The 20639-nt window shown below is 62.5% G+C and overlaps 1 protein-coding gene across 1 annotated transcript; it reads right to left on the bottom strand.

The window, feature by feature from the left end:
• Positions 1–385: 385 nt before the first annotated feature.
• WDR5 (WD repeat domain 5) lies at positions 386–19936 on the bottom strand. Its single transcript, XM_086684438.1, has 14 exons — positions 19797–19936; positions 16718–16906; positions 16003–16111; positions 15602–15675; positions 15141–15230; positions 14820–14909; positions 14561–14644; positions 11137–11192; positions 7403–7449; positions 4988–5063; positions 4200–4233; positions 3809–3883; positions 3187–3274; positions 386–2150 (listed from the first exon to the last, which is right to left on the bottom strand). The coding sequence occupies exons 2-14, from the start codon at positions 16796–16798 to the stop codon at positions 2050–2052; spliced, it is 1005 nt and encodes a 334-aa protein (XP_086540564.1). The 5' UTR covers positions 16799–16906; positions 19797–19936; the 3' UTR covers positions 386–2049.
• Positions 19937–20639: the final 703 nt, after the last annotated feature.

Genomic DNA, 20639 nt, shown 5'->3' with positions numbered 1-20639 from the left:
CGAGAGAGACAGAGAGAGAGAGAGAGAGAGAGAGCGAGCATGAGCGGGGCAGGAGCAGAGAGAGGGAGACCAAATCCGAAGCAGGCTCCAGGCTCTAAGCTGTCAGCACAGAGCCCGATGCGGGGATCGAACTCACAAAGTGTGAGATCATGACCTGAGCCGAAGTCGGACGCTTAACCGACTGAGCCACCCAGGCGCCCCCACAAATGGTTAACTTTCACAGTAAGAAAAGGTAATTTTTAACAGCTAGGAGCTTTCCTGCAGGGCACGCTGGCCTGAGCAGTAGAAGGGCCATGTCACCCGCCCGCCCCTCCCCCCCCCCCCCCCCCCCACACACACACAACAGCTGCATGGTAAAAAGGTAAAAAAGTCTTCTGGGACAAAGTTACAAGACATGAAAATCTTTATTTTTAAAAGAGAGATGTATCTTTACACAAATCTACAACAGAGAATTCAAACGTAGAAAAAATAAACTATATCCAAGGGCACAGCGCTCCACGTCCACACCCCTCTGCTCCGAGGGCCGAGCTGAGCTGTCACACCAGAACCAACCAGACAGTCCCAAGGTCTCAGGAACGTTGCCGACACACGCGGCCTCCGCCTTTCCTACCAAAATACGCTGCCAAGTGGGTTTCCCCGGCCCCGGGTGCTGACCGCATTCTACTGCAGTTCACCTCTGCACAGACAGCCCGCTCGCCGTCCGCCTCCGGGGAGAGGACGGGGAGACACAAGGGAGTCCGTTTCCAGATGCCCTTTGCTAGAATTGCCACCCCCGTCTGAGCAACCACGGCCACTGGGGTGGGGCCGGGAAGCCTGTCGAGAGCAGCCCCGTTTCCCCAGCCCAGGACCCGGGGCCCCAGGAAAGGCAGGGCGGGGTGGGGGTGGGGGGCCCGCTGCACACAGGGGTCCCCGAGCCTGGCAATCCCAGCACCGCTTCCTCACCCCGCTCTCCCCCCCACACCCCTTCAGGGAGCCGCGCCACCGGAGGCTCCCGCCCCCGCACTCGGGCCGCGGGGGTGGGTGGCACCCGGCTCCCCCTGCTGTGCCAGCCCCGGGAACCCCACGAAGCCCTCGGTCCCGAGGTCGGCAGTGGGGAGACGAAGCCCAGCCTGAGCTGAGCCTGGACCCACGGCCTCGGGGCCTCCTACGGCCCAGCCTTCGCGCACACGGCCGCCTGCGACGTTCGACGGGACACTTCAGGGACACCAGCTCCCCTCCAGCTAAACGGAATTCCTGGGTTTGCCCCCGGACCCCCTCACACATCCCCGGCCCACACGGGGAGGGGAGCCCTCCTCCGTGGCGCCGGGCTTCCTGGGAGGGGAGGGCGCGGGAACCCTCCACTTCCTGCCATCGGGGAGACTTTCCGCGAAAAGGCCAAGCGCAGACAGGCTTCGCGTGAGAACTCCGTCGCCACCGCTGTGCAGACTCCTACCTTTTATTACAGCTCGTGGGGGCGCGCGGGGGGCACGCAGGGGGACACAGGGAGGTACCAGAACAACGCCACGCTGTCCGCACGGGAACCACGAACTCCCACATACAAAGGGTTTTACACGGAAAGAATCTTACAGTGTTCTGTGTTTTCCGGAAAGACCGCACACACTGGGCACGACGACAGCAGGAACCGGTGACCGCGGACCGAGTGGCTAGAGCATCTACTGAACAGACAAGGGGGGCCGCGGGGGCGGCTGCTCGCCGCACTTGCACTGGGTAATAAGATACCAGAGGAGGTACAGAACATTTACTGGAAAAAAACACAACTCATGATAAATTGAACTTCACCCTTCTGTAATAAAAAATTAAAAATTTGTGTTGACTCTGTTTGAACACAATACAGACCAGAAACTTCCCCAGACAGCGTGAGAGGGATCGGCAAGAAATGTCACCAGCAACCTGTAGAACCTTCTGGTGGTAGACAACCCCTCCGCCACATCGTCCTCAGCGGTGGCTCCATCCAGGCCCCTCCCGACCCCCCAGGCACGGACGGAGGGGCCCCCTCCAGACACCGCGCTGCTCGCCGACCGGCCGCCTTCCCGCCAGCCCCCGCGGCGCCTAGCAGTCACTCTTCCAGAGCTTAATGGTCTTGTCGTTCTCCAGCGCGGCCGAGGCGATGATGTTCTCCGTCGGGTGGCAGGCCGTGGAGATGACGACGTCTGAAACACAGACCGTCGCTGCCCTGTGCCCCCTGGTGCCGAGACCCGCTCTGCCACCCAGGGTCGCGCCCCCACCGCCCCCGGGGTCCCAGCCGCTGACTGTGCTGCCCCCGCTGGGGACGCCTCGAGGGAGCACGATGGCCGGGTGGGACAGTGGAGAGGCGGCACCACGTGCTAGCAGGCCATCAGGGAGGGCTCCGTGCAGCCTGGCCCACGGCAGCGGTCCCCAGAGGGGACACAGGAGCACCTGCCTCGCTGCGTGGACGTGCCCGCTCCCAACCCCCCCCCCCACCACTGCTGAGCACGGCACACTCCACCTCCACCAGGAAGCCCCCCACCTCCGTGTGCTGGCACCTGGGCTAATTCCAGAACCTTCCCTCTTCCCGTGTAGCTTCAAAGGGGCCTGAGTGTCCTGGCCACACCAGGAGCCAGGAACGACCGAGGCACAGGGCTGCTCCCGAGGAGCTGGCCATGAGGGCAGAACACGCAAAGTCGTAGCTGGACTTTAGGTCTGAGCTGTGTCCCCAGTGGGTGGAGGTGACTTTAAGGGACCAGAATAGAGCACTTGTGCCAAATTTTCAAAGGATTTGACAATCACCCTCCCTCGGAGGGCAGGGCGACCAGCACAGGTGGCCCCTCACAGCCTAGAGGCGTGCGGAGCAGGCCCGCGGGGAGACAGCGGGTCGGCGCCGGAAGGAACCGGAGCCTCTAGACCCACAGCAGATGTCCCTTGGCCTGCGCTAGTCTTGACGCGGGACAAAAGCACGGGCACGTCCACACCGGAAGACACGGAGCCCGCACGGACTTTGAGGACAAGCGCCAGAAGACGGCCACGAAGAGAGGTTCGAGTTGAGCCTGGCCTTGGCCAGATGGAAGCTGAGACAAAGCCCCCTGCCGACTGCTCACGGACCAGTGGCGTCCCCCAGGCCACCAGAGGGCAAGGAAAAACCAGAACAGCAGGCGGCACAGCACCACACTCTGGTGTCCCAGAAGCCGTCCCTGCGCACACGCAGCCTGCACACATCCTCCAGCTCACCTGTGTGGCCCTGTAGTTTCTGTACAATCTCCTTGGTCTGCAGGTTCCAAATGTACACCAGGTTGTCCTCGGAACCAGACACGATCCACTAGAACCGAAGACGGGTGAGAAAGACCCAGGTCAGAGCCGGCTCGCGTGGAACCCACTTCGCCCGGAGGTCCACGCGCTCCGCCCCCGCCCGCACACGATCTCGAGGCCCCGCTGGGCCGTCGGAGGCTCCTGAGACCTAAAGCATGTTCTCAAATCACCACCCCTCCGGGTCACACCCATCTCCGCCCAACGCCACCCCCCCCCAACCCCCCCACCCCCCTGCTCCAGTCACACGCCAGGCGGCGAGCGCGAGCGGGGCCCTGGGCTGGGCAGGAGGCAGCGCGGCCAGTTGGGACCCGGCACCGGAGCCCAGGCCCCGAGCGGCAAAGCGCTTACGGGAACCGTCGCCCTGGGGACGCTCTGCCTCCGTGAGACCCGGGAGCAGACGAGCAAAGCCGTCTGTCACGGAGGCACCTGCTTTGCTCCGTGGGCGCAGGAGAGCGTCTGTGGCTACGTAAGCCAAGCTGTGACAGGGTCACCTCTCAGGACAGCTGGGGAGAGTGAGAAGCTCCTTCACTGGGGGAAAACTCACCTTCCCACCAGTGACGGAGAAATTTGCAAAAATGCAGTATTTCTCATTCTTGTGGCCGGTGTAGGTCTTCAGGCACTGAGAAGGTAAGAGAGCCAGTATGTTCACCAAGTCGACAACTCCCTGCACTCGGGACAATGCCCGCGTGAGCAGCGCAGGCGTCTCGGCCGACAAACCTTAGCTCTGAAAAGCACTCCAGGGACACGGTGCAAAGCCACGCGACTGAAGCTTTAACTTACAGACTCGCCACCTGCTAAGTCCCGAGTCTGAGAAACGTGCCCCAGGCCAACCCGATGGTCGCTTTCCCGAGCCCCTCTTGCTTCAGACCCTGGCTCAGCTCTGCCACCGGCCAAAGCCACGGCCCAGACCCTGCGAACCCGCCCCCAGCGCTCACCTTCCCTTTGCTGTAGTCCCAGAGCTTCAGCGTGCTGAAAGGCAGAGAGGGGGGCAGTCACCTGCATGTCCGCGGGGGCCCCCCGAGCGGGGCCAGGTCTGTTGGCACCGTGCATCCCCACGGCCTCATGTGCAGGGCAAAGCCAGGGGCCGGGCCCCTCACCCTCCACAAGTGCGGGCGCCCAGCACAGCAGGCACACGGCCAGTGGTTTGAGGATTTCACAGTGAAAGAGCCCCACGCGTTTACGGTTCAAAGAACTACAAGGTTCTGTCACCAAACAGAGGCTGCCAGGGGCTCCCGGGGTCAGTATGTGGCTCGTTCCCACTACAAGAGGGATGTGGAGAACTTGGGTTCCAGAAACATCCAGAACCAGATTTTAGTGGCTGCAAAAAATCCCCTCCTCCCCAGGCAGGAATTCACTCTTCCCAAGGGTGCTGATGAGAAGTGCTGACCACGGGTCCTCCTGGGGACGAGGCGTGGCCCCCAGAGGGCTGCCCAAGTACACACAAGCAGCCAGAGTCTGACGGCCCGCCCACAGGGGGCGACACCTGCTCTGGAGTTTGTGGGGTGCCGCCCAAGTGCTCACGGGCAGAGCCAGAGTCACCGGACGAACTTGGACCCCAAACCCTTCTTCAGACCAGCCGGAGACCCAGCCGCCAGCAGAGACGGGGTCCCAGGTTGAAGAACGCAAGGACCTTTACTAGATGTAGACATCCTCTATCTTTCCGAGGTACTTCTGGCAGGAAACGCATCCCGGGCCCACCCCACGGGGAGGTCGGAACACTTACTTGTCCAGGGTCGCAGCCAGGATGTACTTGCCGTTTGGAGAGAACTTCACAAAAGACACAGGTGGGTTGTCGTCATCTGCATGGAAAACACAGACGCAGGCTGATGCACGAGCGATGGGCCTGAGCCCCGAGGAGGAAAGGGGAACGGCACCCCCGTCACCACACAGGACCATCCAAGTGGGGACACGGCCACCAGTGCCCACGCCACCACCCGGAACGGGTCCCCGAGGAACCCAGGACACTCCCGTCACCCGACCCTGTGCCGGTCACAATGGCCGGTTCTCCTTGGGTCCCTGATGGGGCCCAACTACCCCTTTGCCACCAGGGCTCGAAGAGCAAAGGGCCTGTGGCAAGTGCCACAAAGGGATGCCCGGCCTTCCACCAACACGGGGCCGCTAAGCAGACCCAGGGTCAACTTCCTTACGTGCAGCAAGGTCTGTAAAGGCCCCGCTGACCTGGGCAAGTGTTACCACTGAGGAGAAAGGACGCAGGCGAATCAGCTCAGGTGTTTCCTGTCGCCTAGTCAGGGCAAAGGACCTGTCAATTCTCCAAAAACCACCTTCTGGCAGGAGACCCACGTCCTTGCTTCTGTACCCAGGTCTGAAAGCTCATGCCCGGCGGCCTGGGAAGCTGGGTAAGAGCCGCCGTCAGGGGCCGCCAAGGACAAGGCCAGCACTTGCGGCCGCATGACGGCCCTGTGACCCTCACATCGGGAGGCGTGCGTCCCCCCTCCCAGGTGAGAGGGACGGAACCGGGGCCATGCACCCTGGTGCCGGAACGGGGGGAGTGGTGCGAGCGTTACCACCTCGAGGGACCTGGCCCCCGGGCACTGGGGGCCGCTGCTCCCTGCGACAGCTCCCAAACACTGCAAAAGCACAGAAGGAGGTGTGAGGCCACACAGGGCCGTCCTGGGTCCCAGGGGCCACAGCAGGAAGGCAGGCCCCATAATGCAGAGGGGTGGTCGTACCAGGCTCTCTAACCCGGAAAGCTCTAATTCCCGAGACCCGGTGTCAGGAACGGGGTGGGACAGGGCGACGCGCCGCCCCCTCCCTCGCGGTGGGTGCTGCGGAGCTCAAGGCCCGGCGCTGGCACCCGCCTGCTGCCGGTTGGCCGGCTAGGCTCTCCAGGCCTCCGCTTCCCGCCTGCCTGTGGGGTGGAGCGCCCTGGGGGTCACGTTAACAGAAGGACACTTGACACGGGCAAGTGCCAGGCAGCCTCAGAGGTGCAAACGGCGGCGCCGTCCCGCCAGGCCTCTGGGGACAGACGCTGCGGACTCAGCGTGAGGTCATATCCGAAAGGTGGCCTCGTAAACCAAAAGAAACAGCAGAACGGTTCCCATCCCGAAATTCCCACGGTGAAGTCCTGACCCTTGCAGGTCAGCCGATGGGGCCCTGTGTGCAGATCGGGCCCTGCAAAGGGGGGACGAAGCTAAAGGGAGGCTGGTGCGGGGGACCCTGAGCCAGTTGGACTAGCATCTGGACGACAAAAGAGGACCGGGCACAGGGATGCACACGTAGGAAGGGCCCCGTGAAGACACAGCAGGAAGGTCGAGGAGAGGCCGCGGGAGACGCCAGGCCTGTTGGCACCCAGATCTCGGATTCTAGCACCGGGACGCAGGGAGGAGGTTCTGCTAAGCCGCCCAGCCCGGGGTGCTGTGCTACGCTGGCCGGGGCTGATGCGTCATCAGGCCACGTGCGTTCCCGTGACAGCCCAGGGAAGGGTGCCAAGCTGAGGACACGGCACCCCCCCGGGTGGGCGGTGGGCCGGTCCCCTCCCCCGGGGCCCCCCAAGTCCCCCCGCAGCACAGAACTCGGTAGTACCTGCTCTACCTCACGCTCGAACCTGGAGCTGCGGGGACCCTCCGGGCTGACCCCAGGCGACCTACCGCCTCAGAACCCTCCCAGGACGCCCTCCCCATCACCTTCGGAGGTCTGGGGCCCTGCAGGGGCCCAGCACCCACCCCCCAGCCACTCCTACACCCCGCCTGGTGGCACCACCTGTCTTCCCAGTCTGCTACTCCCCCGGCCGCCAGCGGACGGGGCGCACTTCAGGGCTGGGGCTCGGTCACGTGCGCTCAAGGAACGATCGAGGACAAACCCCCACGCGGGGTCTGCCGAGCGAAGGCGGAGGGTCCAAGGGGCTCCGAGGGCCTTCAGGGAACACGGCACGGGGCCCAGCCTGGAGAGGGGACTTCGCGGGGCCAGAGGCCATCCAGAAGGAGCTGGCAGGAGCTGGAATCCATCCGCAGAGGAGGACCCCGCCCAGAGGGAGCAGATCCAGGACAGAGGAGAAGAGAGGGCCTCCCGAAGACCACACAAGACGATGGACGGAGGACGGCGAGGTGCCCTCCGCGGCTGGCCGGGCGACCGCCACTCGGGGGACACCCAGCCTGGACGCAACGCCAGCAGCACTCACCGATCAGGGTCTTCAGGCACTGGCCCGAGGCGGTGTCCCAGATGCGGCTGCAACACAGAAACGGCAGCAAGTCTGTACACACACATCACGAGCAGCCCGACGCGCTCTGGGTCCTGAGCAAACGTCGGTCTGGGGACGGACACCACGAGTCGCGGTTCGGTTTGCTTAACTCTTCCGCGCCACCGTCCCTCACCCTGGGGCCACCACGGGCGCCCCACAACAGGCGTGTGCACTTGCTCTGCCACCGGCAGCCGGGTCGCCAGCACACGGGGGACATGGGGAGCAGAGGCCGCGGCACAGGGTGCCAGGAGCCTGACCCGTTTTCTGGCACCAACGTCCCAAGTCGCCCAGGAGAGGGCTTGGTTTTCACAGAAAAAGACTAGTGCAGGGGATTCTCTGGACACCCTCTAGTTCAGAAGGGCACGCAGAGAGCCGCTACCCCAGAATGGACGAGCCAGCTCTAGCAAGCATGTTATTTCCGCCCACACCAGCACCCCACCTTCCGCGGCAGGTGCCCGTGTATCAGCGCCTGCCCCTCCAGGGCACGGATGCCCAGCAGTGAGGCCACCGGCTCACAGGGGACACGTTACTTTGCCAAGTCCTCTCCCACCTTCCCGCCCCTGCCGACGTGCCCCCGTCTGGGATGGCACCCCGCATCACTGGCTGCCGGGAACTGGGCGGGGGGTGGGGGGGGCAGTGGGTGGCAGCAAGTTGGCTCCCGCGACCCGCTCTGCTTGTCCCATCAGGTCCCTCCTCTGGGCGGGACGCCCCGCACTGGGCTCTGCGGGTCCCAGCTGCCACCTCCCCACCTACGCTGGGGGACAACCATCGAGTGTTCGGTCTGACTCTGCTCCCCAACTGCCGAGCGGGGGTGGCGGGGTCCCGGGTCAAGGCAGCCGTGAGGGCCACGGTCAGTACCGGTCAAGTGCCAGGTCAGTGGCCCTTAAATTTTGAAAACAAGTAGATCATCCACCAAGAGCTGAGCCTCCATCCGCCTCTCCCACGGCTACTTTTACTTTTCCGGCCGCTCACCAGGAACCCCAAACACTGAGCGAGAGGCGAACGGGCCAGTTCTGCGGCTGATTTTCCTAGAGACGGTTTCTGTGTATTACCACTTCTCGTAAATATCGTAAAGTTTCCAGTAAGAGGGTGCCACACAGGCCTCCTTGCTAGAGTCGTACCCGGGGATGGTTGCCAGATCCTAGCAGGGGCCCGCGTGGCCTCCACCAGTAACAAACCACGGAGATTGCCTCCACTTTGTGGAGACGTTAAGCAGATTACGCACTTTTCTGGCGCCGATCACGTTACCACGACCTCTCACTGTTCAATAAACCCACGTGGTTGTGGGTCACTATCTTCCGACGGGCTGCTGGGCTCAGCTTGCGGTTTCTTTGGAATTCTGACATCGATATTCCACCGCGAAGCGTCCTCCGTGGATTTCTCTCTGGACTAGCTACGCGGCCTGGAGAGGAGGAGCAGGCCGGACCCACCACATGCGTCACATCGGGGCTCCCGTCCTGCTCTGTGGTCCCAACATGCTCATGGCCTCGGAGGTCGGCCGACTGAGCGGGACTCCCCGGCCCCAGACCACGTGTAGGCCTTCCTGGGCCAACTCGGAACCCGGAGCTACCCAAACGCGCGGCTCAGGGCGGACGCGCGGCTCAGGGCGGACGCGCGGTCTCCTCCTCCTGTCCCCCGGACCCGCCACATCTGCGCCCCGCGTTCTGTTTTCACCCCACTTATTCACCATTCCTCACTGGAGCTTCTAGGGGTTAACACCTACGTCTTCATTTTTTCCACCGCTTGTCCCCTTTCTCCGTCTGTGTACAAATTTCTTCTTCCCTTTTTGGGGTGGGGGGGTGGGGGGGGCGTAGCCTCTTCTAACTTCTTCGGGAAGCTCTCGGAGCCAGTCTGCAGGTGGCCCGGAGACTGTCCCAAGCTCGCAAACACACAGCCGCGGCGTCGCTCACGCCCACCAGGCCACACACGTTCTTCCAAAGAGCGACACGGCCCGTCGGATGGTCGCCGCAGCCCGAGGCCCCGCGTGCACTGTGAGCACAGGCCTCTCCCTTCGGCGGCGCCTGGCTCACTCCACGCCTCTCTCTTCCTGGGTGATGTTCTTTCGTCCCACTGACACAGACGTCGCTCTACTCTGCGCCTGCCGACGCTGTCCGCCCGCCCCTGTTTCAAACCTGGTCTTACTATTCTGTTCTAATGAAACGGGGGGAGGCGGGGGGGCGGGGCGCCTGGACGCCTCAGTCGGTCAGTGTCCGACTCTTCATATCGGCTCAGGTCATGATCTCACGGTTCGTGAATTCAAACCCTGGGCCGGCTCTGTGTTGCCAGGGCAGAGCCGGGCCCGGGATCCTCTCTCTCCCTCTCTCTGCCCCTCCTCTACTCTGTCTCTCTAAATAAACTTAAAGGAGGGGGCTCCTGGGTAGCTCAGTCGGTTAAGCGTCTGACTTCAGCTCAGGTCACGATCTCGCGGTCCGTGAGTTCGAGCCCCGCGTCAGGCTCTGGGCTGATGGCTCAGAGCCTGGAGCCTGTTTCAGATTCTGTGTCTCCCTCTCTCTGACCCTCCCCCGTTCATGCTCTGTCTCTCTCTGTCTCAAAAATAAGTAAACGTTAAAAAAAAAATTAAATTAAATTAAATAAATAAATAAACTTAAAGGAAAAAAGAAGATACACGACTTTAAAAAAGAGAGAACGAGAGACCAAAGGCTTTCTCCCGCGAGCCCGGTGGCCTGCACGCGGGTGACCGCAGCACGCGCTTCCGCTCTCCCGCGGCACTTCTACGCGTATCACTCCCGTGCCCTCTTTGTACTGAACACAGACCAACTCCCGGTCGCGCTCTCTCCGCCTCGTAATCGGGAGGCTCTTGAGCGATCGTGCCAGCAGTGGCCGCTGCCTCCCCGCCCCTCCCGGTGACCGGGCCTGACGAGCCAGGACACGGTCCCCGCAGACCCAGCCTGACGCTCCCCAGCCTCGTGCCCCCATCACGGAGTCTGCTGAGTTAAACGGACAACGCCGACTTCCACCTCTTCCTCACGCCTCCGGAAGAATCCTGAACACTCAGGTTACAGATCCCAAGCTCTACGGGCGTCCTTCACGCGGCCTGGAGCGGACGCTCCCCGCGAGGCCACGTCCCCTCGACCTCCTCACCTCCTCTGTGGCGGGATCTCCGCTCCGCTCCACCCACTCGGGACGGGAGTCCGGTCCTCCCAGGGTCCGCACGCCACCCGCGCCCGTGAACTCGTCAAGGGCACGCTCCGTGCCCACAAAGAGGAGTCCTGAGCAGAAGCGCGTCCCCGGGCCTCCCTGTACCAGGAGCCCTCCCCGCGGCCCTGCTGTCCCTCCGGAGACAGGGGCTGCCGTGTGTCCGTCTGCCGCAGCCCCGTGACAGCCATAAGCTCTTCTCGGGGACAAACCCGCTTGCCTTGTTTTCACTATTGTCCCCCCGGGGCCAAAATGGCGCCTTTAAATAAATGTTTGCTGGGGCGCCTGGGTGGCTCAGTCAGTTAAGCGTCCAGCTCTTGGTTTCGAGTCAGGTCACGATCTCATGGTTTGTGAGTTCGAGCCCCATGTCAGGCTCTGTGCTGACAGTCAGAGCCTGCTTGGGATTCTCTCTGCCCCCCACCTCTGCCCCTCCCTGCTCGCTCTCTCTCTCAAAATAAACATTTACAAATAAACAAACACACGTTTGCTGAGCGAATGAGGGAAATGCCTGCACTTACCAGAGACCATCGTAGCTGCTTGACACGATCAAGGATCCATCCCGGTTAAAATGGACCTGAGAACAGAGTGGGGGGAAAAGCACATTTACTCGTAAGTGACGAACACAGACTGCGCTCCGCTCGCGAGCGCCCTGCACGAGTGCGCGGGCATCTTGCCGAGCGCGGAGCAAACAACGGAACCCCCGTTCGCTTCGAATTCTGATTTCCTGTGGACACTGACGGACACATGAGCTGCACGGACAAGGTGACTTTACCTGCGTGTCCAGCAACAGTGCCCCGGTCTCACCACGGAGGACCCAACTTTGAAAGAAATCCCGCCGGAAACACGGGTTGAGTAGCTAAATCACTTACTGCAAAAGGTGCCCTTGAAAAGACACAAGCTCGACTGAGTGACCCGGACCCGGATCCGGACCCGGAGAGAGGTCCAGCCTGTGAGAGCCGGCATGTCCACCACTACTGTGGGGCGGCCTGACCCGGGCGACCAGCTGGAAACCACTTGCCCTGACCTCACGTCAAAGAGAAAAGCCGGAGAGAAAAACCCACTCGCTGGGTAGGTACCACAGGAACGCCCTCCGCTGCCCGCGGCAAGGACCAGGAAGCCCGGACGCCCGAGCCTCAGGACAGCGGTGACCCCGTATTTGCTGGTCCTAGGAGCTGACCGGCCTCCAGCACCCCACACCTTGTGTCACCTGAATGCCTAACTCCGCCCACCCCGGGGCAGCGACTTCACGGAAAGAAACGGCAACCTGACAAGTCCCTGTCTAATGACTGCTTGGTATTTGTGCTTTTTTTCCTGCTTTCCTCCAGCTGAATCCTGGTGGGACTAAAGGACCCACAATGTCAGGAGTTCACACCTTTCTGAGGCGATCCCACTTCCTGCTACCTGAGATAGGCTTTCTACATAAAACAGAGCCGCACAAAGGGCCGTGTGCCCCCCCCACCCCCCCGCCATGCCGTGCGGAGTGGCGCCCCCACCTGGCACCACCGCCCTGCCCGCCAGGACTCTCCTGCTCCGGGCCCGCCCCCCGGTGGCCACACTCTGCCCTTGACTCACAAGATGCCAGTATCTCGGCGTCTAGTTGTGACGACCAGAACAATCTCCAGACTCTGCGGGACACCCCCTGGGGGCAAGCCCACGTGCCCCAGGAGCACCTGAGAGCTTGGGGAACAAAGTACCGACCCAGGAGCCAGGCTGACACTCTCAGCGGCTGCCGACGACCCTCGGCCTCCGCTGAGGAGCCCCGCCGCCACGCGGACACTTTGACGCTCTGGCAGCTGCAGCGGGAAAGTAACAGGTGAAATGAACTTGGTTTCACTGAACTCAAAGTACCTAAGGTGTCACCTCGGCACGCGCCCGGTACCGAAAGGCACCAGCAAGCGCGTCCCGTTCCCTTCGTTCGCACCAAATCTTCGAAGGCGGAGAGCGTAGTTCATCACGGCGAGACCTGACCTGGGCTCGCCGCAGGACTGCCACATGCGGCGGTGGCCTCTGCGCCGGCCCGCTCGGCCCTGTGAGGTCTCCAGACACCCGGGAGGATGTTCTGTTTTCGTTCTGCCCCTACCAGGAGCTCCACATGACCGTAACCACCTGCTCGCAAGCCCCTCACTTTAAAACTCACAGCAATCTAACCACGTTTGTCCCTGTCTTTGGATTCACAGAACATTCTACCAAGACCCGCCAGGCCAGACACGGACGAGCTGACACGGGTCCCCGAGAGCTGCAGCACCAGCCTTGCGCTCTGCGTCGTTCCCAACCGCATCCAGGCACCCTGGACATCCCCGCGTCGAAACGTAAGCACCATGAAAACGCGAGAGAGGCAACAAGTCAGTACCTAACGGGGATGCCACGGCTCCTCTGAGGTGACCGTCCATCAGAGCTCTCTGCGGAGGGGACCCCCGGCAGACAGGTGAGCTCATACAGAAGCGGGGGGGGGGGGGGGCAGGAAACAGGCTGAATGCAAGGAAAACCCAGGGCCGCTCCAGAGAGGAAGCTGATGCAGGCGTCGTCCAGTCGAGAGGGCACAGCGGCCAGACCCGAGCGGGAGGGCGTGCGGGGACAGGGAGCTGGCAGACAGGGCCGTGCCTGCAGCGTGAGGCTCCCAGCTCCCCCCACATCTGCGGGAAACCACGTGTGCCTCTTTCACACGGGGTCTCGAGTTCTCCCTGCAGGAACCGTCACACAAGCGTGCGGAGCAGTTCCGACATGCCCACCGCACTCCTCGTCGAGTGCAAGTCGCAAGTGCCTGCGGGGAGTGCCCGCTGCCCACAAGATGTCCCGGTGCCCGAGGTCCCAGGGTCCGGGCACAGACGCCACAGACGCCCGAGGAACCTTTCCAAGCAGACGGACAGCCGCGGCACTGGGCATCCTCACCACTACTTGAGGGAACGTGTTGGAAAATATGTATTTAAAAAGCCAAAACGCCACAGAGGGCAGGGAAGCCGTGAGCGGTTGGTCCTGGAGGGCGGGCGCTCCGGAGACTCTGATTTTCTAGTTGCTGCCTTTCTTTGCCTTTCTTTCTTTTCAAATGAGCGCTCCTCACTTCGGTAGGAAGCAAAAACTTCACAAACCCCACGGCGGTCTAAGCTATGGGTCCCACCCGCAGCCCCCGCCACCACCAAATCGCAGACAGTACTGGCCGTCGCGACAACTCATCTCCCGGTTCCTTCCCTCGGTCGCAGCGGGGCCGGTCTCAGAATCCGCGCTCCCCGCACTGAGTCCACAGAGGCGAGCGGAGCTCGGGCCTGCCCGGCCGCGCGTCCGTGGCGGAACCCCTGAGCCCCAGGCGTTGGCCGGGCGTCCTCAAGGCCACCGCCGGCAGCACCCGTGTGTCTTCTACGTATCGGGGCCCTGCGAGTGGTCTCAGTTGGGCAAAACAGCCCTTCGAGGCGGAAGATGCTTTAAAAGCACTCACCTACACGATTTCAGAAAGCGAAAAGGACCATCTGCTCAGTAAAAAGCAGCACACTGTTTACACGATTCCTTCCCCTTTCCAGAAAAAGGCAAACTTGGCCAAGAAGCAGCTCCCGGCTCTTTGCTGACAAAGAAAGGAATTGCGTGGCCGTTTTCAAGTGCCGTGGTTTGTGAGCGGGTGTGCCTTTGGCTCTGCGCGTTCCCCTGCCCCGAGGTACACACAAGCACAGCCAGAGCGCGCGCGGGGCCCCACCTCCTCCACCACCGCCCCACTGAAGCCAACTCCACTCAACACTCACTTCTCCATGGCCACGGCCACGCTTCCCGGCGCACGGCCCCTCTTCGGGCCTGGCCGCCCGGTCTGGGGTTCAGTTCGGGGCCGCCTCACCCGGCCCCTCGCCCGCCTGTCCTACGGGCCCAGGACAGGGAGACCTCTCTCGGGGTCGCCAGTGCCCACTCTCTGGCCGTCACCCCGGTCCTGCTGCGCGGGGTCCGCAGCCCGGTGGGACTTACAGCTGAGACGGGGTCCGAGTGGGCAGGCAGAGTCTTCAGGCACTTTCCGGTTTTCACGTCCCATATCCTCACGCTTTCGTCAAACTGAAGACCAGAGAAGAGGTTGAAGCCGCTCCACGGGCAGGGAGCAGGTCCTCTGGACCCCAAGCCCTGCCACCACCGTCCCCTCGGCCCCCAGCACTGACGACTCGAGGCTCCACTCGGAGCCCCGGGCTACAGTCAGGCGCACCCCACCCCCACCCGGAGGCGCCACACTTACAGAGCCCGAGACGATGAGGTTGGACTGGGGGTTGAAGTTACAGCAAAAGACGTAGTTACTGTGCCCCTTCAGGGTTTTCAGACACTTTCCCTAGAAGCAAGTATTGTCGGACTAAGGCATTCCAGGTGCTTATTTCTGCAAATGTCAGCATCAGCGCCCACCAACACCTAGGCAGAGGCAGCCCGAGGGCACATCCTGCAAGGGGCGGGGGACACCCCCTTGACCAAGACGGGCTGGGTCCCAGACTCAACTCCAGCTCCCGCACCGTGCCCTTCTCCACACACACCAGCTTCCCAGGGAGGGAGGCCGAGGGCGGCTTACCGAGCTCACGTCCCATATCTTTAGGGTTTTATCATCCGAGGCGGAAACAAGGAGATTAGAATCTGAAGACCAGGCCACATCGGATATTCCCTGGGGAGCGAAAACACAGGGTCACCACCTTGACGGACAAAATACAGTTAACCAGCAAAAATCAGAACATCCACCTAAAGATAACTAAGCGCATCACCCCAGCATCCCAACCCTCGAGCTACCACTGGCCACACGGACGGAAGGCCACACGCGGCCCACAGGACAAGCGTGTTCTCTTGCAGTCAGGCAGAGACTCGTCTGGGAAAGGCAAGAGTGTCTGCTCAAAAAACAAGAGGCAGAGAACTATCAAAAACTCGGGGGGAAGAAGCTTCCACTTTAACCTGCCGAGCCCCAGGGACGGGCCCCACCCCCGGGACCGCTGGCCCTGCCCCAGCGGGAAGTCAGTCTCGGCATACGGGGTGCACACCTACCAGCTTGTGGCCAGATATGGTTTTCTCAAACTTTCCGTCATATGCTCCCCAAATTTTAATGAGCTTATCAGCGGCTGAAAGAAAGGAAGACAAAGGAACTGAGCTGGTCCAGTCATCCCGAGTACAGAATCTGGGCTTCCCACAAGAGCCCCGGGAAACAGCACGAACCCCTCAGGAGCCCTGCACGTGCCCCGTGCACGGGGACAGGCAGCGCTGTGGCACAGCTGCCCGTGCCCTGCCCTCTCCCCCAGGCCCCTGTCACTTCAGGGTGGCAACGGGCTCCGGGTACAGCGGGGGGCACACGGCTTGCTGCAATGCCCCAGGGGAGGCGTCCCCAGCTTCCGGTCTCGGCCCAGACGGACTCCCGAGCGCCGAGGCCCCGGTGATTGATAGATACGTACACGAACTCGCCAGCCACTCGCCGTTCGGGCTGAATTTCACGGAGGACACGGCTTTCGTGTGGCCAGCCAGGGTGAATTTCAGGGCATAGTTTGGTTTAACAGGAGTGGGCTGTTGAAGAGACAGTCCTAGTCATCAAACAGTTAACCGCTGTGACCCCCTATTCTGAGCTCCACGTCCGTACTCCAAGTGCCTGCTAGAACTCTCTGGAAGTCACCTTTCAAACTGAACGTGTTTCAGCCTGAGCTCACGACGTCCCCTCAGCCGCCCCTCACCCACCCCGAAGCGGCCCGAAGCCCCCTGCCACTGCCGCGCCACGGAGGCGCAGCAGGTGCAGCCTCCCCCGAGGCAAACCTCAAGGCTGCAGCCTTGCGTAAAGGCTTCTGCGCGCTGCGTGGTGTCCACAGGAGGGGTCTGCGAACCCGCCCTGGCGTCAGGACCGTGGAGCCAGGCAGGGCGCTTAGTAAGAGGCTCTGTGGGCCCTGAACAGAATCTTACGATCAGGACCGAGGATCCACGTTATTGATAAAGCCCCTTCCCAGGGGACAGGTCTGGGGATCCTCGACTCGGCAAACAAGCACTCGATTAGGTCTATGGTCAGCGACCAAAACCCCAGGATCTAACTGAGAGGGGACAGCAGACTTTGAAGTAACATCTCCAAGGCGCGTCCCAGCCTGTGCGCCCCTGGCACTTCCCCGGGAGCCCTCAGGGACGCGCCTTGCTCTGCGTGGCCGAGGAGGAAGGGGTGGGCTGTGCTCTGGCCGCCTCCGTCTCTGGCTTCTTCTCCTCCGTTGCCATGGCTCTGAAGCCCACCGGGCAGAGAGACGCGAGCAGGGGAGTTCACGGCTCCAAGCGCAGACTCACAGTGGGAAGAGCCGCCTGCTACTCAAAACCTACAGTGGGAGACTAAGGCCCATAAACAAAGCACATTGTGAAAAAGTAACTCCCAGAGAAAAGGATAAAAACCTTTTGACCATCTCACCGAGCCCTGTAGCAGACGCGCAGTTCCCAAACGAGGAAGCCAGCGGTGGCCCTCGCTCTGCGCTAACGCTTCTCAGAGGCTAACAAACGCTTCTCAGAGGTGGACGCCCTGCCCCAGGCCCTTTTGTGATCGCAATCCAAGGCCCCAGCTTCAAGGGTGCCCCCTACTGTTACCCGGGTCCGTAGGAATGCGGCCCAGTCCAGGCAAACAAAATGCAATTTTTTTCAAAGAGCCCTTGAAACGGTAGAAAAACAAACCCACCCAAATTACAGGAGACCGAGCTGCAGGGTGTAGAAATTTGGGAACGCGTCCAAATGCTCACAAGGGCCGCAGCAGGGTTAAGTGCCGTATTTGAAAACACACAAGAGCAGCCCCCCGCGGGTCCTCGCCTCCCCGGGGGGGCTTCTGGGCCTCTGGGTGCCGGGCGCAGACTCGAAGCCTGCCTCCAGGATGCCCACAGCGCAAAAGGCACGCTGTCCCTGGTGAGGGGACCGCAAGACCCCGCCGGGAAGCGTAAGCCAGAGCCAGCCCTGCCTGACTGCAGAGGCCCGAAGTGCACCCAGACGCGCTGCAAGCCAGCCCACGCTGCAGCTCAATTAGGTCTCAGCGTGACAATGGAACCACCCGGGCCGTACGGCAGGCGACTCGTTTGCTCCATCACGGGAACAGACCCCGTCCCCAGCCTGCATGTGTCTCACAGAAGCGCACCTGGCGATTCCAAGACCAGGGAAGACGTTATTCAAGAGGGGAGCCACCAAGACATCCTCGCAGACAAGCCTGCCCTGCCGTCCGTCTAAGCATTTACGCGTCGTCGTCTAAATTGTAGCACTTACAACTGAAGGCTTGCCTGACTGCTCGGCACACCAAGGCAAAATGGAAGCCACCGAAAAAGAGCACGTCTCAAAGTCTTCGTCCCAGAGGAGGGCAGAGAAATTACAAGGCAACACAGCTGAGCAGAGCACAGATGCGGCCACCAACGGTTACCTGTAGCAAGGCCTGGGGCTCACACCGAAGGATGGATGGTGCTGCACCCAAAGCCCAAGGACCAGAGTGGGGGAGGGGCAGGTCAGGAACCGAGTGCTGGCACCAAGCTGGTGCTCAGTAAACGCTAGCTACTTGGTGATTAAATTTAGAGCAACCTGGCCGTGCCAGCTAATCCAAGTGCTGCCTTCCTTTAGGTGGGATGGACAAGTGGGGGAGGGGGGAAGCTAAGGAAGAGAGCTGCCGAGACTTTGCCCGAACCTAGCGTCTGAAGAAGGTACCAGCAAGGGCTAAAAGAGGCGTGGGGAAGAGAGGGCAGTGAGAACCGGCAGGGAGAAGCTAAGAAGCTTCCTCTAGGGTAAACGGAGCAGCTCGAGGAGCCCCGACCTGCTCCTTTTAACATAAAAACTGAGACCCACCAGGAGGTGGGGCGTGAGTCCAGCAAACTGCCCGCCCTCTGGTGAGGAGTGAGGACCGGAGGATACAATACCTAATCTTACAGAAAAGGTGCCCAACCCCTCCCTGCTCTGGCCCCATCCACCGATCCCTTGGGCTAGCAAAACATTACCACGCAAAAAATCAGGGGGGCCTCTAAGAATCCAATTTCCGGACTCAACGCCCCAGGTTTCCATTTAAGAGGGGGGCAGGGCCTCGCATTTTCCATAAGCCCTCAGGTGACTCCGTGGAAGCACCGGGGAGGTTGGTTAGGGACTAGCTCATAAGGAGAGTCGGAGAAGGTGAAGGCAATCAGGCTTGCAGGGAAGGCGGATCAGAGCCCACCTCCAGAGCACGGTGTCGCCTGCCCCCTCTTACCACCCACAGGTCTCTTACCCTGATGAGCCGGACCACCCAAGGCTGAGCCTCCCAAACTTAAGTGCTCTCCTGACCTGCTTGTGAAATGCACATTCCCGGATTCCACCCCAGAGAAGGGGCCCACAGGTGAGGTAATTTGGTGACTCACAGGTGGCCGGACCAAGAGTGGGGGAATCCGATACGACTCCCCCCCCCCCCCCCACACCTGTCCTGCAACCTGTTCGCATTCTAGCTTCCCTATCTGTCTCCTGCGGGGCCGGGCCAACCTCCCAGGCAGTGTCTAGCACGGCACCTGCCAGAGTGTCTGAAGGCCCCGGTAAACGGACCTGGGAAGGTAGAAACTGGCACGAGAAGGCTAGTAGGGAGCGTCTCTGCCATCACTCAAGATGGCTCTGGCGCACCAGAATGGAAGTGGTCCGAGGCTCTACAGCAGGAGCCGGGGTCTCTCCCCACAGCCGGGGAGCCCGGGTTCTCGGGGGAGAGGCTGAGGGTGAGCAACAGGGGGAGGGGGCGTTTCTGCAGAAGAGGAGAGCGTCACGGGTCCGCGCGCCACGTCCAGGTACCCGTCGGTGGGTCTGGGGTCTTTCTTTGCAGCAGCGGAGAGCAGGGGAGACGCGAGCTGGTTGCAGAAATAAGTCCCAGTCCCCGGGCTGAGGGCTTGTCACCTGGCCGCTGGGGGAGGGGGCCCTGGGGACTGGCCACTCGGGTGAGCGCCGGGGGTCCCCGGGAGGCGCAGGGGGGCCGTGAGGACACGTTTAGGGAGGGGGGGACGGAAGCTGAGTGCGGGAAGGGGGCCGCCCCCGGGGGACGGGGCTCGACGCGGGGGCGCAGAGCGGGCACCCGGAAGGGAGGCGGTGGGGGCGCTGGGCGCCTGCACAGAGAGGGCCCCGGCGGGGCTGGGCCAGGACCGGGGCCCAACCCGCCGGAACACGTGCGGCGGCGGGGCGACCCGGGGGCGCAGCCGGCGTCGGCCCCCGCCCGCAGCCCGAGTGCGGTCCCCTGCCCGGCGGCCCCGCTTACCTGCCGGCCGCGGCGGCGGGGCGGGCGCTCGGGGCGTCGCGTCGCCGCCGCCTGGGCGGGAGCCGGGCCGAGCTGGACGAGGCGGCGCGGGGGGGCGCCGGCGGTGCGCCTGCGCGTGCGCGAGGGGCGGGGCGGCGGCGAGGCGGGGCGAGCGCACAAAGCCGGCCTCTCTGAGGGGTACTACGGGAAGCGGCGAGGGTCAGGATACCTCGGGCAGGCCAGAAGCCTTAAAGGATCGGCTCGCCGAGCGTGCCTTCGCCTCCGAAGCGGTAACCCCAAAGTTGGCCAGTGCAGGTCTTTCTACTGCAATCCAAAAACGGAAGTATGATGATACCTCCAGGAAAGTGCTAGTGTGCCCCTCGAAAGTTCACCTCCTGAGCCCGGCCTGCAGCGGCGCCCCTCCCCCTAGGAGTCGAGGGGCGGCCGTTTCTCCCGAGACCCTCACTCTGGGGTCGCCGCTCCGCTTCCCCGTCGCTCCCGCACCTGACAGCGGCAGCCAAGCGCGTGCACAGCAGCCGGCCCGGGCTGATCGCTCCACGCATGCCCGGCACCTCGGCACACAGGGACCCTTTCCGCCGCCCCCCCCCCCCCCGGAAGCGAGGACCCTGACCCCACAAGGCCAGGGGTGCCGGTGCCCGCGGGAAGCCACGGTCAGGGACGGTCCGTACCAGCAGTCCCCTCGTGCAGGCCTCTCTGCTGTCTGCAAGGTGGGGTCCCAGACAGCGTGTCACCGTCAGTTACAAACGGGGAAGGGGAACCTCGGAGGGGAGGGCTGGGGCAAACGGAGAACCTGTTGGAGCCCGTGTTCTGGTCCCAAGTCCTGTGCATTCTCACCCGCTGCCC

Source organism: Puma concolor, chromosome D4 (assembly GCF_028749965.1).
Source record: "Puma concolor isolate L17-30 chromosome D4, mPumCon1.1.hap2, whole genome shotgun sequence".
Taxonomy (NCBI): domain Eukaryota; kingdom Metazoa; phylum Chordata; class Mammalia; order Carnivora; family Felidae; genus Puma; species Puma concolor.
The sequence above is the reverse complement of the archived record's forward strand: the minus strand, read 5'-3'. Positions and strand labels throughout refer to the sequence as shown.

Coding starts and splice junctions, on each gene's coding strand:
- WDR5 (XM_086684438.1), bottom strand. CDS start 16,798: ATGGCAACGGAGGAGAAGAAGCCAGAGACGGAGGCGGCCAGAGCACAG. Junction 16,112..16,717: donor CCTCGGCCACGCAGAGCAAG/GCGCGTCCCTGA, acceptor TCTCTTCAACAG/CCCACTCCTGTTAAACCAAA. Junction 3,884..4,199: donor GGGACTACAGCAAAGGGAAG/GTGAGCGCTGGG, acceptor TTACCTTCTCAG/TGCCTGAAGACCTACACCGG.